This window comes from Festucalex cinctus, chromosome 14 (genome assembly GCF_051991245.1).
Source record: "Festucalex cinctus isolate MCC-2025b chromosome 14, RoL_Fcin_1.0, whole genome shotgun sequence".
Classification (NCBI taxonomy): Eukaryota; Metazoa; Chordata; class Actinopteri; order Syngnathiformes; family Syngnathidae; genus Festucalex; species Festucalex cinctus.
Window position 1 is genome coordinate 17,124,219 of NC_135424.1, and position 15,532 is coordinate 17,139,750.

Below are 15,532 nucleotides of genomic sequence, written 5' to 3' on the forward strand. Positions count from 1 at the left end.
AAGGATATTATTTCTAATCTAATTGCCCAGGCACCCAAGTCCGTGAATGAACATCAATTATTCAACGGGTAAGTGTATTTAAACTACAATGTAATTTTATTTCATGTATTCGCATTGGCTAACTCGAGCAGCTAAGACAGCAGCTAATGCGATTGCGAGCTGGTCTAAAACGATGTCGTAACGTGAAGCTCGGTTTATATAATCTTTTTCTTGACTTTTGTTTTTTAATTCTCGATCTACAGCGGTGGGAAAGTTGACTTTATTGCTTTGGAACTGTGCCCTAATTTTAACTCATAGAACTGATCAAAGAAAGTGCGGACGTGATCAACGCAGAGTCACCGTAGAATGGCACGTACGTAACCATGGCAACAAGACACGTTATAAAGACGTCTTTGACAACACGTGACAAACAGCGTTCACCATCAAGTTCGTTCTTTGTGGTTATTTATTGGTCATCTGCATGTGCAGGTTGAATTCATCTGCTAACCAAATACTTTATATATGACAGCCACTTGTGGTGAGTATGAACATCATTTTGGTAGGCTAATTTTAATCAAATAATTCATGGAGCCTTATGATCTTTGCAAAAGGTTATTATAAAAGGTAATACATTTTGCGCTAATCCATACTAAACCCCATCAACATTTGAATGCTGGAGTAATAGTTGATGTAATATAACATTCAATAGTAGGCCTATATAGTCTGCATTATTTTGAAGAAGAAATTGTACTACTATGAAGCACTGCTTCAAATTAAAATGGAATGAATGAATTATAGATGATCTGATTACTACCCAAAGAAGCAAAGTGCATTTGCTGTATAGTGTTAAAATGCTTGAATCCTTTTAGTTTTAGAAAACAATGTTTTTAGCATAATATGAAAGTAAAATCAATCTGACTGTATAGAATCCTCTATTACTAGTTACTGTAAAAAAAAATAAAAAAAAAAGAAAGAAAAAAAAAAGGTGGAATTTGACTTATAAGGAAAGGAGCAGTAATTGAAAATGTGTGCGTAAGATCTTAGAAGAGTTACTGCCATATTAGTTCAATGACACTTCATATACTGCCTTTCACTTTGATGCCACTGGCTGCTATAAGATGTCATAAGATGTCAAGTATCCATGTTATCTGGGAGGGCAAGCAGTGAGTTAGTTTTAAGTAATGGAAATAGCAATAATTTGGTCCACATTAAGCTTTGTCTACCATAAAACCTTAATTATTGTTAGAATTTATGTAGCATTTTAACACTGCTGCTGTCCCCCTCCCCCATTTTTAAATGTCATACAAGTGTGGAAAAAAAAATGTTAAAAGCTATATAGTAGAACTTGAAAATGAATTTATGCCTTTCAGAAATTGCACTAAAATGGAACCGGTGCCAAAGGGGGTTTGTGTGGACGAGATGAAATGGTATGAGCTCCTCACCCCGCTCTATGAGCCTCTGGAAGAGATGGGCCAGCTGTGCAACGCTCGCCCCCCACTCCCTCCCACACCCAGCGGCCTCGCCGACATGCCGCTCGACAATCTCCCCATGTTTACAGGAAGTCACTACCTAGGGTCGGGTGACTGCTTCATCCGGGGAGACAATCTGATGAACATGAACTGCAGAGCACCGCTGCATTTGGCTTACATGCAGCAGGCTCACCTGACTATTGGGCCAATTGGTGATGTCACCAAGCAGGTGGGCGTCAATCCATCCAAGATGATTCACAAATGAAAATACTTTCAGTGGAGGAAACTTCAAAGGAATAAACAGTCTCCAGTTTGTACTTTATATAGTATTAGAATATCAGAAATGCATCAAAATGCATCATAAAAGTTCTAAATAAATTTTGAGTCATTTTTTTCTTTCTTTCTTTTTTTTTAATTCCAGAATTCTGGCTCCCATCAATGTTTTAAATTTACAGGTTTTATATATTTATAGGGTTAGGATTATTTTTTTATTATTATTTTTTTGTTTTCTCCAATGCATTTTAACGGACATAAATGTTAAAATATTTCCACAGACATAAATTATATGTATATTTTTTTGATTGCATATCACGATATAGTGGTCGCAATAAAATACGTATTGCGATACGTAACCTGATATTATACATTACATACATCCATAGCAAAGTGGCAACTACTGTATATGCTCTATCATTACAAAGTGCCTCGAAATGACCATTAATTTTACTCGGTCTGGAGCTCCATACAAGTCTCGTCTCGTCGAGTGAGGCACATGTACAGGCCTGCAAAACCTGAGTATGATCCAAAGAGCACAATCTCAGTCAAGCATGCAAGTGGAAATTTTGTTTTCTTCTTCTTGGCACTCTTCTTAAATATTAGACTGGTGCAGCTTCGATGTGGTTTTCTGTGATCGATGCTCTCCTTGTTTGGGCTGAAAGTTTTGGTAGTGGTGTGACACTCCATTTCAATATGATTGATCGAAGAATGCTCTGCTAAATGTTTAAAGATGACCTCTGAGACTATCAGAGCAGATTAATTTATACTGAGAACCCTTCGGCGTTATTGTGACCGGTTTTCGGCTTTTTGATGGTTCTGACCCAAGTCATTTCATAATAAGATAATGCCCAGGGGTTTTAAACAGTCTCTATTTAGCATTATCAATATTTTAGGTCAACACTGGATCATTCAGAAATCATGAGGGCATTTCTGGAGTGGCAAATGGTCGGTTAATACTTTCGGAATGGACTGTAGAAAGTTGGCAACGCCATGTTAAAAGCAAAACAAAAAAATCCTCTACAATTCAGTTGAAAGGGGGTGACAATTGTATTATTTAAAAAAAAATACACTTTATCTTTTTAAATGTTATATATCTCTACTTTCCACAGTTTATGAACTACCAGCACCCAACCTATGAGTGGCCTGTCAATCACCCGTATGCTCCTACTCCTCCGGTAAGAAACCTACGATCCACCCATAAAGACATGCTAAACCGTGACAGGCATTCGGTTCTACTACGGGAGAAGTCAGCACTAGAACAGCAAGAGGGACAGATTTTTAGTTTGCCTCTCAGATTAGATAAGATTTCTCTTAAGTTTAGTTCTTTAATCATTAATGAGCAGAAATGTTCCAGATGTGTCAGATACTCGGGCTCCAGGTGGAGGAGTGGAACCGTCACTTGCCTTTGGTGCCGGTTGGCGTGGGTTCGATCCTCCGCCTGGGAGAGGCCCATGTGTGTGGCCTACAAGAAGTGGGCCACGTGTGTGTGAGTGTGTAAAAAAAAAAAAAAAATGTGTCAGATACTTACAGTATTTTCATAATTTGTGTACTGCCACCCGATGGGGACATGGCGTCATTGCAGCTTATCTGTGTCTGGGTCTTTGTGTGTTTGTCTCCAGCAGTTCCATGAAGAAGCCATGATGGTACTGCCGGAGGGTGCCAAGTTACCGCCTGTTGAAATGCCGTAAGTGTCATGCCGTAAGTAACACCTCACCACATGCAGGCGCAACTCAATAAATTGGAATAATGTGTGGGTAATGTAATTGGTTGGCCACACCACTTGCCCAAAGTCATTTGGCATCCAGCCACCTCAATGAGGATCAGCGCTATGGAAACGGGATAGATGAATTAAAATTTTAGTAGATAAATGCAATGTAACTTTTATTTTTTTTAAATAATATTTTGGGCTTACTTGAAAAAAAAATCCTCAATTCATTTCAATGGGCATCAATGCATATGTTTGCTGTTTTGGGGCTCGCGGCTGCAAATGATGTAGAAATAGATCAGAATTAGCCTCCTTCAAAGTATTTTCCTGTCTTGAATTCCTCTAAATAATATACCTATTTGATGTTTCGAATGTATGTCAAGATACAAACCCACATACACAGATGCTCACACAGTTACCTTTATCAGTCTTTTTTTGTCTTCCTTGACAAAGGAACCATACGGATCCTATCACCCCCACAAGAAAGGTCCAGACATCCGAAGTCCAGAGATCCGAAGTCCAGACATCCAAAGACCAGACATCCAAGTATGTTTAAAGCAAAACCTTACCAGTGTAAATGTCATTGGCTCATATTCACATTTCTTATTTGAATCTAAACAAACAGGACATATTTGTTTTCCTTTGTGTCACTAGAAAAAGGAAATGTGAAAGCCAGAAGCAGGATGATGAAGATAAAGTGTACATTAAAAAGCCACCTAACGCGTTTATGATATTCCGGAAGGAGCAAAGGGAGAATGTTATGACGCAGCTGAACATCCGTGACAGTGCTGTGGCCAATAAGGTCTTGGGTCACATGGTGAGTATATGCGTAGATGTCACGTTTTACAGAAGCTAGCATACTTTTAGGCTATATCAAATGTGAAGCTTGATTTGTAGTTATCTGTTGTCAATCTGGAAAAGTTGGAGATTGTTGTTGACAAAAGTGTTTGTTGGCATGTCAACAGTGGAAATCTCTGACAGACAAGGAGCAGGAGAAGTATTACCAGCTCGCCGATGCTGAAAAACGCCTCCACACCCAAATGCATCCCAACTGGTCCTGCACAGACAATTATGTAAGTCCAGCCACCATGATTCTCGTATCAGCAACTGGCGAGTGTTGTTGTCTTAACACACAATGTGTGTTTTCAGGGCCGGAAGAGAAGAAAGCAGAAGTGCAAAGCGGCTACCTAAGAAAATCCACCAAACTCCTCCTCCTGACATACTGTTCCGATATCGACATAATATCGATATAAGATATCGACTGAGCTGGAAAATGCTCAGCAAGTTCATAAAACAGGGACTAATTAAATCTCGTTATGAGATGAAAAAAGGGCATTTTTTTGTCAGTTTATTATATTTGTGCAATGATAGCTTTGACGACACATTGCTTTATTATCATCAGTTCTCGTACCGTCGCCACGATTGCTGTGCGAGCGAATGATTTCCAAAGAAAGTGAAAAGCTTCTTGCCCACGTTCCATGAATAAATTTATACGTTTATGAAAACTATTCTGACTGGAATTATCTTTATTTTGGAGGGGCTGGCATTTTATTTTATTTTTTTTGTTCCCTCACCAATGTATGCTTATGGCGCCCCCTCTCAACACTATTTGGCACTACAAGGCATTTAAGGTGCAGTATTTTGAAATCATTTAAAGCAGGGGTCTCCAAGTTCGGTCCTCGAAAGCCCCTATCCAGCCTGTTTTCCATGTTTCTCTCCACGAACACACCTGATTCATGATTGGGATCTTCTGCAAAGCTTGCTGATTACCTGATCATTAGATTCAGCTGTACACAAGGGCGGAGACATGGAAAACAGGCTGGATAGGGGCTCTCGAGGACCGAACTTGGAGACCCCTGATTTAAAGGGATACTTTGACACTTTTGATCCATTTACAGAAGTAAAAGGTTAATATTTTGTCCAGAAGTAATTTTTGAACATTTTTCATGTACAATTAATATCTTTCATCAATTTTTCACCACTAAAGGGTTAATATTTGTCCAGAATTAACTTGATAACATTTTTCATGTTTTTCCACTTGCTGTCGACTGAAGATGACATCACGTGCTGAGAAGGGAGGTAATGACGAATCGTGGCACAGCTGACCAAACCCAGAAAACAGGTGATGATGATTGGTCGTTACTAATCCTGCTTTCACGTGTAGATCTAAAACAGCCTGCTGTGCTAGCAGACGTTAACACCCTTATAAGTGTTAATATTTCTTGCCATTCACAAAACCTTGTGCGCTGTCCGCCATGTTGAAACTTGAAAAGTTCACTCAACTCGAAAACTCGGGTATCAAAAAATAAATTCCCGTGCTGTTTGGCGTGGGTTCGCTACCCCGCCTGGGAGACCATGTAAGTTTGTGTGAGTGCTAAAACAAAGGAGGGGGGGTGGGGTGGGATCCCAGGGGGGGATCCCAGTTATCCAGTAGGAAATATGACCCCCCCCCCAGTTATCCAGTAGGAAATATGACATGAGGGGGCGTTCACGTGCAATTTTCTACTTGACATGTGGCATTAACCATAATTACGATACCTCATGAAGGCAGCACTATTTCAACGCAGGTGATGTCATCTTTAGTTGACAGCAAGTGGAAAAAAAAAAAGTTTTTATAATTGTACATGAAGAAAAATGGAAGTTATCAAATTAAAAATGGATCAATGAGTCAAGTATCCCCTTTAGCATACATCATACATAACATTGAGGGCCTCAGACTGCCTTTGTATTGAAAACAAGCACAAGCCTCTTTATAAAATGATTGATTTATTAATATTGTTTGTACATAGCAAACATTAAGAGCAGCAGAGGATCGTGTGTGTAGAGCAGCAGAGTGCGGGGGCAGGCCATTTTTCTCTTCATTTGGGCTGCACCGGTTCATATGACCAGCTTTTTGCCAGTAACTTGACATCAACTACTCAACAAAAATCAAATAATAATAAAAAAAAATCCTTCCCGTTGCTCACACTTGGCAAGTGATAAATTAATATGAATATTTGGATGGTGTTCAGTTCATGTCATAAAAATTGCAGTTCCTTCCATTCGACAAACACTTTTCCCCCTGTCTCTCAAAGGTCAACTGAAATGAGATTCCTCCCTCTACTCAACTAACTGCCCCCTTGGGTAAACAGTTTAAAAGTGCCATAAGGTGTTCTACCCCACCCCGTCCCATTCAAAAAAAAAAAGAAAAAAATGCTTTCAATGCCTTTTCAGAGGCCTGTACGCCAGTGAGAATAATTTTAACTTTACAATATTGTTTATACAAGAATGAATGCAGATATATACACTTTAAAGTCAAAGACAAAGGTCCATTTGTCCTCTTGCTTGGATTTGCATTCCTCAGTTCCCACTGCATGTGCCTCAAAATGTCAACTAAGTCCACTGTATGTGTGCAGGAAAGTCTTGTGTTCACTCTTCATCCGTACACACCTGAAACAAGACAGGAGATAGATTACGTAACTGGAAAATAATTCTTTCCACTATTCGAGGAAATACCATGCGACGTTGGGGTCCACTGACCTTAACGAAGGGGTGGTCGAGCAGCATGCTGGCTGTCCACCGTCGTTTGGGTTCGCTCTCCAAACAGTGGCCCAGGAAATCCTTGCCCTCTCTGCTCAGCTTCTCGGGGATCGGGGGCTTGTGGCCCATGCCCACTTTGTACATGATCTGAAAGTTGTGCTCATACTCGTGCCACGGTCTCTGCACATGAAAAAAAAAAAGGGAGGGCGGGATTAGATACTGCAATTTAGAAATAACACATTGAAATTTAAGTTAACTTAAAAAAAAAAAAAAGTTTGACAACCTGATTTCTGATTGTGGAATATGAGTTAAGCAGCAAAATCAACCTGGCAGCCATTTTTCCATTTGCAGTTGACTGAAAATGACATCATTGTTGCTCAACCAGTCACAGTGCACCTGTTTTCTGGGGCTGAGCCATAATTGGTTATGAGCCCTGAGTAACTGTGATGTCATTTTCAGTCGACAGCAAGTGGCAAAATGGGCGCCTCTTGACATGGCTAAAAACAGGTGGATTTTGCTGCATAACTCACATTCCACAAATGCAATATTCATCAGAATGTTTACACTAGTGGGGCACATGCAAAATATTGTTTAAAGGTATACTTTACTGATTTAGCCATTTCTGGCAGTCAAACATGAATATTTTGCCTATAATTTGATATTTTCATTATTTTTCATGTACAATTAGTACCTTTAAAAACACATTTTGCAACTTTCTGCCGACTGAAAATGACATCACAAGGGCTCAGGTAACCAATCACAGCTCAGCTTGTGAATGTCACAAACCTAGAAAACAGGTGAGCTGTAGCCTGTGATTGGTTACCTGTGCCCTTGTGATGTCATTTTCAGTCAACAGCAAGTTGCAAAATGTGATTTTAAAAGGTAGCAATTTTGTACGTAAAAAATAATGAAAGTATCAAATTAATTATAGACAAAAAATATTGACTTTTTATTGCTATAATGGGCTAAACAAGTGAAGTATCCTTTTAAAATTAAATAAACAAATAAATAAATAAATAAATAAATAAAAAGGGGTGACTTATAATGCAAAAATGATATTGCCTACTTGAAATCACTGAAGGAATTGAATGAGGGCTAGAATGTGATGTGGCTTAATCATAGAAGTACAACTACGCCCTCTGGTGGCTGCGAAGCACATGGAGGCCATATTTTTTGTGATTGTTCTCACCTTTCCCGTGACCATCTCAATGAGGACACAGCCTAAACTCCAGATGTCTGCCGCCCTGCCATGACCTTCCCCTTTTGCTCTTGTGATGACCTCAGGTGCCATGTATGCTGTTTGAAGGGATGGAAAAATAAGAGAAATAACTTTAACAGGAGAGTACAGCATTGAGCAGAACGATAAATCAATGGCCACACAATAATACAGTGTTTTATTATTCATAGTATTTAAGACGTGGCCTTACCGGCTGTCCCCAGGGTGCTGTTGACCTCGCCCGGCATGGTCTGAGTGTTGTTTCTTAACTTGACAGAACAGCCAAAATCACCCAGTTTGATGAGGCCAGAAGACGTCAGAAAGATGTTGGCTCCTGATAAAAGTGCCGTTGTTAGGAGGAGAACAAGACAAAAAGGTGCGCTGAAGAGTGTTTTGGGGATCCTGACCCTTGATGTCTCTGTGGACAATGCCGTGTTCATGGAGGACGTTGATGGCGGTGGTGATTTGTTTACTGTACAGCCTGATGACGTGCTCCTGAAGACCCAGTCTGGAAACCTCCTCCAGCGTGCCCTCGTCACAGTACTCCATGAAGATGTACATTTCCTCCTGACGGGTGATAGATAGGCTTTATCCAACAAACTGTGACTGACAGAGGAAGGATTGGCGAGGAACAACCAAAGCTTACCCTGTGGAGCTCCACTCCAAAGTATCGCACCAGGTTCGGGTGCTTGATGCCTTCAAAGATTTTCAGCTCGTCTGCAGTCTCCTTGATCGTTTTGTGATCGTTTGGCTGGAATCTGATCTGAGGACACAGGGGGGGGGGGGGAGTGTCGTCTTCTTGTCATTGAAACTTTAAGTCAAATTATACGGCATGTGTTCCAGGGTCCACTGTAAAAAAACTAAATTTAGCGTTGCGTGTCAGGCGACAAACCTCTTTCATGGCCATGAGTTCTCCAGTGTCAACGTTGATGCAGGTGTACACTTTCCCATACTGGCCTTCACCTGTTAACAAAAACATATCAGACAATATGCACCATAATCAGAATTAGAGTCAGGTTCATTGACCTCAGGTGATTAATAATTTTAATCGTAATTAATCGCATGACTTCCAATAGTTAACTCAAAATTAAACGCTGTTCTAAATGCACAATAAAATGCACAAGAAAATATTTTTTCTACGTTTTGATACTCTTGTAACAAAAGTGGAAAAAACGTTAAACTAAATAGAAATATGGCTGCATTGTCATTGATACAGTAATTTCATAATAACTCAGAAAATTAAGTTAAAATTAAAAAGATGTACTGTACTGTAAAAAAAATGTGATATTGATATGTGGTGGTCATTTTCTGCCACTAGATGGCATAATTGCACTTGTAAGACAGTGGCAGCTCTGCATTTTTCTTTTCATATTAAGAGCTATCTAATCATTAACATGCTGCAAGTTGTGAAATTCTTTTCTTTTAAAAATTGTAAAATACAACTTGACCTGTGCAATTAATTGAATGTCAATTACAATTATTATACTCCACAATTACAAAATCAACATCATAAAAAAAAAGATTATTAATACTAATTTTGAGTTGTTTCAGTTGTTTAAATGTACACATTTTTGCACCTTTTTATTTTATTGTAAAATAACAAATTTAATAAATATTGTTTCATCTAAAAAGAACTTGCATAGTTATAGCATTTCAAAGAATTGTATTTTTCTTAATATTTTTTATTAACATTTAAACATTTTCTTGTTTTGCACAAAACAATAAAATACCGTCCTAATCGTGATCTTAAAGGGATACTTGACTCATTGAGCCATTTTGAGAAGTAAAAAGTTAATATTTTGTCTATAATTAATGTGGTAACTATTATTTTTCATGTACAATTCGTACTTTTAAAAAGTAATTTTTCTACTTGCTGTCGACTGATGATGACATCACCTGTGCTGAGGAAGTAGGTAACGGCCAATCATGGCTCAGTTTACTGACTAAACCCAGAAAACAGGTGAGCCATGATTGGTCGTTACCTACTTCCTCAGCACAGCTGATGTTATCTTCAGTCGACAGCAAGTAGAAAAATAAATTTTTAAAGGGATTAATTAAACATGAAAAATTAATGTAGTTATCAAATTCATTCTGGACAAAATATGAACTTTTCACTGCTTTTAATCGTTCAATGAGTCAAGTATCCCTTTAATTATTATAATATAATAGTGTTTAATATTTTCTTAATAATCGAGCAGCCCTAACTTGACCCCAGTCTCCACAAATATATGCATTATTATTAAATTTATTACTCCTACATTTTGACATGGACGTGTCCGCTGTGTTGCGACTGGAATTCCCCTTGTACAGGCATTCCAAGTAAGGGGTGGTCATTAATTGCGTGTTAAAATTAGCAGCGTTAAAGGAACTTTAAATGAATGCACTAATTTTCATACCCCGAGTTAAAACACCAGAAAAGAAAAACATTTTTGAATACGGCTGTAACATAAAATGCGAAAGAAGCGAATTCTGATGTAGCAAAAGAACAACGATCCTCACCGATCTTGTTTCCCCTCTGCCACTTGAAGGTGACCTTCCTGAGGCCGACGTGCATCACGTTGTCGTAGGACTTGGGCGTGTGACACACTTGGCCGATGATGTTGCGCTGCTTCATAACGGCATAGCGGTTCTCCTCAAACTTGCGGATGGACCGCCGGACGGCCTCCATTGGGCTCTGCCGGGCTGCAGTGTCTGGCGCGAAGAAAAACAAACACATGAAGTCAAAAAGATGTGACATCATCTTCACTCATCACTTTCAACTCAAAATTCATATCCATATCTCTACTCACATCCACTTCTACTTCTAAAAATATAAAAACATTCGCCATAGTATTTATTATCACCATAAATTTGTTATCATAAGTTTACATACCCCTAGAATATTTAAATATACTACACTGTTGCATTTTATGCTTTGTCATGATCGTGTTTGTAGTGGTAATTATTTTTTTTAGGTGGTACTTAGTGTAAAAGGTTTGAGAAAAAACTGGCCTATAGAAGCACATCCTATTATTGAGTTCACCTTTTGATTGGCTGATGAAGGTGCGGAGCTCCCAACTCAAGCGCATGGTGCTATTGGATTCGCCCTTTGGATAAGAAGGTTCTGTTGGAAAACAGCGTGGAATTGAATATTTAAGGAATAAAGCAGCATGATGTGACCAGTGTCAACCTATGAGCGCACCCACCTTCTCGGTCCTCTGTTGGGCTTGAATGGCGGCTCAGCGACTTGAAATTCAACTCTGCCGCAACGGATGACAGGCGGTCGTTCTCGTGGAAACTGGATACCCTGTACATGGTGGAGATTATTCAAAAAACCATGTATAGTTGACAAAACTTGTGATACAGTGAACCCCCGTTCTATTGTAGAAGCGGCTGTTTTAAGGTTTAGAATGACTGTAATTTCTATGCTAATTTCTGTTAGCCTGATATGTTAGCATTAAGCTAGCTTGCTCTCATGAGAGGAAAATGTGCTTTTATTGAACCTTTTTGGTGGTTAAATAAACAATGTATTACTCTCTTTAGTTTTGTATGTCCAGTAATCTTTAACTGAGCATGACAAAGCCTGAAGCATATTTAGAGAATTGTGTTAAGAGAATTGTGCGAGTCTGACATTGAATGAACAGGTGCTAAGAAATACTGTTGCCTAAATGTACAAATGGTTAATGTGTTTAAACCATATGGAAGGGGTCAAGCTTTGATTGTTTTTTAACATAAAGACGTCTCTATTGTTGGCATTTCACCTACTGCAGGTGGGCCAGTAATATATCTTGCGCAATAAATGGGAGTTCACTGTACTTGTATTAATTTTGAATCAAACAGCATATAAACTACAACCAAAAAACATGACAGCAGCTGCGTACATGTTGTCCCTCAGCATTCAGCATGAAATTAGAAAACTAAAAGCAGAGGCAAAAGGTCTAATGGCAGCACGTCAGCAGCGTCAAAAGCAAGAGATTCGCATTGAAGTACTAAAAAAAGCAGCCCATTCTTGTCATTCCCACACACAACGGAACATGCAGTTGCTTCCATTGACACACATAATGACTTATGAAAACCTGATTTGGGCGCATTGTGACATTGGGACGTACAACAACAAACACCAAAGTCAAAAGGTGCTCAGAAAAATCCATCTTTGTACTGGATTAACTGATTTTCTGTATTGTGCATATGCCCTAATTATATAATAAACTATTTAGCTAATTTTCCAAGGCTACTAATAAAAAAAAAGAGTGCATGTTTGTTTGACCCTTAAAATATGCTTTTTTTTCCAATATATAGCAATGCAAAGTGCTGTGAGTAGATTTTGATTGAGGATGTCTTGGCCTTTTGTTTTCTTTCTTGTAGCTGACCAGGGGAGAGGGGCTACCTGACATCATTGGGGCTGCTTCCGGGAACTTTGGCGTGTCCGTGTTCCCCCTGGCCCTGTGGGTTGGGCCGAGGGCCGTTGGGGAAAAGCTGATTCCGGAGGTCGCAGGGGAGACTTCGAGAGCTGCGTGGTAAAAACAGACACACTGAAGAGCTCCGGCCGGGAGGAGCCAGCTGTCTTGGGTCGGACGTGCACGAACGCGAGTGTGGATATGTGGTTGGGCGCTTCACTCAAACACACTCACATGAGCACGCACACATCCTCCATTAGTAGTCATTAGAAGCAAAGGGAGCCAGAAGCAGCGAAGCAATGAAGGAAAGAACAAAACTGTTTTCTTTAATGAGTGACTAATCACCAACCTGAACCCTTCAGCGTTAGGGATGAAAAGATTTGGATTTGGTGGGTCACTGTAACAGCGAGGGACTTTAGGCCGAGGGCTACTTCTGGGTGCTGGGAATACAAACAAATGCAGTTTTAAGGGGAAGTCAACCCCCCCAAAAGAAATTTTGACCATAATATGTTCTATCCAGCCCCAATAGTCTAAATATGGTATTCTGGTTAATATAGCATTATAGGAATATGAGTTAAGCAGCAAAATCCAGCTGTTTTTATCCATGTCAGGGGGCGGCCATTTTGCCACTTGCTGTCGACTGAAGATGACATCACACTTGTTCAGGCCTCAGGTAACGACCAATCACAGCTTACATGTTTTCTGAACCTGAGCTGTGATTGGTTGTTACCTGCGACCATTTCTGCAAGTGGCAAAATGGTCGCCCCGAGACTGGCTGGATTTTGCTTCACAACTCATATTCCACAAATGTAGTATTAATCAGAATGTCAAGTTTAGACTTGTGAGGTCACATATATAGTCAAGAATTTTTTAAGATTGACTTCCACTTTAACTCATTCACTGCCTTTGACAAGTATACTTGTCAATTGTATTTTTTAGAGCGGTGCTAAATGGGGGCGAATCTGAGCATGCTCCACTGTAAATATCAAACTTGGAAACAACTTTACTGATGCCCGACCACCGGTAGATGACATCATTGCCCCATTTTATACGAAATAAACACAGTTTCAGAGTCCATGGGAGAAATGGCTATATTTTGGCAAACCTACATTTTTCTGCTGTCAATTATAAAAGAACGGGACGGGACAAAAAGTAGGGAGTCTATTCTGTTATTTGGTAGATTCGGTTTATATATAATTATTGAATGTAATATCACGTGAGTATTGGAAATGTAAAAATTTTCTATAATGACTGGCAGTGAATGAGTTTAACTGGGAATACTGAAAAGGGACCTATATTTGGAAATGAATGAGAGCAGCTCATGTGTGAAGAGCCTCAGCATTCAGAGAAAGTTCTATTCATGATAAACAAATAAAACCAAATCAACCACAAAGGCCGTAATTATATTTCTTAAATGTAAAATACATCAAGAAAAAAACAACTTCATTGTGTAATTTAAATTTCCTTAACGGTAAGGAAACCTATGATTCATAATTTATTGACTATATTTATACAACATTAAATATTTCTCTGTCTTGGTGAATCATCTTCACATAGAGATCATTGATAGGTAATGATGTCTTTGTAAATGACAATTGCATGTGCTCCCAGTGTCTGTGCACATCTTCAATTAATGGCCATGGTGGTCTGCTTTGTATCACAACACACCATCAAACATAAAACATCATCCCCCAAATGGAAGCAGCAGAAGTGGATTATTTTTATTATCTCACCCATGTAATGGCCAGTGACCGGGCTATGAGGTTTCCCAATCACATGTCCGATACATTCGTTCATCAGCGCTTGTAAATTCTGCAGGGAGAAAACCAGGAATCAATCCAGTAACATAATTTCAAGCATGCTGAGATGATGTTTTTTTTTCTTGTTTACCAGGAAGTCCTCCTCCGGTAATGCTGATATGAAGGCAGGTTCAATAGCTTGCAGAAAGTCAAAGCCTTGAGTGGCCCACCTGTGGAAAGAAGTGGAACAATTGACAGTCGATATGCAAATCTGATTCTATACAAAATCGGGAATTGCTTTGCTTCTGTCCTGAGAATGTATTTAGACGGTGGAAGGAGTATCTCAGTCTATACAAGTCAATTCTTTAGCGGTTATTTTTCGGTGGTCTAAATTGTGGCGTTCATAGTGTCACAGTTGATGAGAAATTGGCTCGTGCACAAGTTTCGGTTGAACAATCTTATAAAAAGCATCACTGTGTGATATTAGGATTACTGCACTGTTATTGTAAAAGAGTAGCCATGGGAGCATGTTACAAAACGAAAATGAGAAAAAATTAGGGACCTTAATTTTTTACTAATAAATTGTATACAAAAAATAAAATAAAATAAAAAACTGACAAAGTGTCAAAATTCCATGACGGATTAGCATTACTGTACAATATTTGCAAATTTAGCACAGTCAGTTAGTTGTATTGGTCCCTCATTAGCTGAGCTGTGTTGCTTAAAATTCCAAACATACCACACAGCAGGACAAATAATTAGTTTATGAGGGTGCATGGTGAGTTGGAAGTGTTTAAAGTTCAACGGAGATAGTGAATCTTGCTACACCAGTAGGATGGCTTATTTATAAGTGCATTGCAAGTTTTTTTGTTTTTTTTCCCCCAGAGCCAACAGACATCAAGCAACACATTGATACCAATTAATGGTTGCTGGGTGACCTCTGTCCCCGTGCTATAAAAACAGAAAGGTCAGTACAGTATGTGAGAAATGACGACACACTAGTAGTCTTACCTGGGCTTGGTGCCGCGGCCGCTCTCGCATTTCGTCAGGACGTACGTCATCCACTTGCGAGCAAAGGCTATGTAGCGCTCGCCGATCCTCTGCCTGTATTCCCCTGACATGAGGCGGACCACTTCCTTGTGGTACTGTAGACAACAACACTTTTTATTTAACGTGAAATATAATACACAATAAAATGAGGTAATAAAAAGATCACATCTTATTTATTTTCTCAACTGTAACAATCTAACTAA

The 15,532-nt window shown here is 39.2% G+C and overlaps 2 protein-coding genes across 6 annotated transcripts in view; one reads left to right on the forward strand and one right to left on the reverse strand.

The window, feature by feature from the left end:
• Positions 1-264: 264 nt before the first annotated feature.
• Positions 265-4,937, forward strand: LOC144001357 (uncharacterized). 3 transcript variants are annotated; one of them, XM_077495596.1, is made up of 8 exons: positions 265-352; positions 1,350-1,677; positions 2,834-2,899; positions 3,344-3,408; positions 3,883-3,975; positions 4,084-4,246; positions 4,395-4,502; positions 4,579-4,937. In XM_077495596.1, the coding sequence occupies exons 2-8, from the start codon at positions 1,363-1,365 to the stop codon at positions 4,618-4,620; spliced, it is 852 nt and encodes a 283-aa protein (XP_077351722.1). In that variant the 5' UTR covers positions 265-352; positions 1,350-1,362; the 3' UTR covers positions 4,621-4,937. The 3 variants fall into 3 exon arrangements, with proteins under 3 accessions (XP_077351722.1, XP_077351721.1, XP_077351723.1); XM_077495595.1 differs by lacking the exon at positions 265-352 and adding an exon at positions 403-517; XM_077495597.1 differs by lacking the exon at positions 265-352 and adding an exon at positions 403-517 and having other exon boundaries at positions 3,347-3,408.
• Positions 4,938-6,178: 1,241 nt separating this feature from the next.
• Positions 6,179-15,532, reverse strand: part of map3k4 (mitogen-activated protein kinase kinase kinase 4) — a 29,438-nt gene continuing 20,084 nt past the window's right edge. For 2 of the 3 annotated variants that reach the window (XM_077495538.1, XM_077495541.1), the window contains exons 13-27: positions 15,291-15,424; positions 14,431-14,509; positions 14,274-14,352; positions 12,890-12,980; positions 12,531-12,653; positions 11,350-11,450; positions 11,187-11,267; positions 10,664-10,855; positions 9,057-9,127; positions 8,811-8,927; positions 8,572-8,731; positions 8,376-8,498; positions 8,138-8,244; positions 6,949-7,128; positions 6,179-6,858 (exon numbers count right to left, since the gene is read on the reverse strand). In XM_077495538.1, coding sequence (XP_077351664.1) covers positions 6,838-6,858; positions 6,949-7,128; positions 8,138-8,244; positions 8,376-8,498; positions 8,572-8,731; positions 8,811-8,927; positions 9,057-9,127; positions 10,664-10,855; positions 11,187-11,267; positions 11,350-11,450; positions 12,531-12,653; positions 12,890-12,980; positions 14,274-14,352; positions 14,431-14,509; positions 15,291-15,424 — 1,659 coding nt within the window. In that variant the 3' untranslated portion in view covers positions 6,179-6,837. The remainder of the gene's footprint in view (positions 6,859-6,948; positions 7,129-8,137; positions 8,245-8,375; positions 8,499-8,571; positions 8,732-8,810; positions 8,928-9,056; positions 9,128-10,663; positions 10,856-11,186; positions 11,268-11,349; positions 11,451-12,530; positions 12,654-12,889; positions 12,981-14,273; positions 14,353-14,430; positions 14,510-15,290; positions 15,425-15,532) is intronic. The other variant, XM_077495539.1, reaches the window with a different exon arrangement.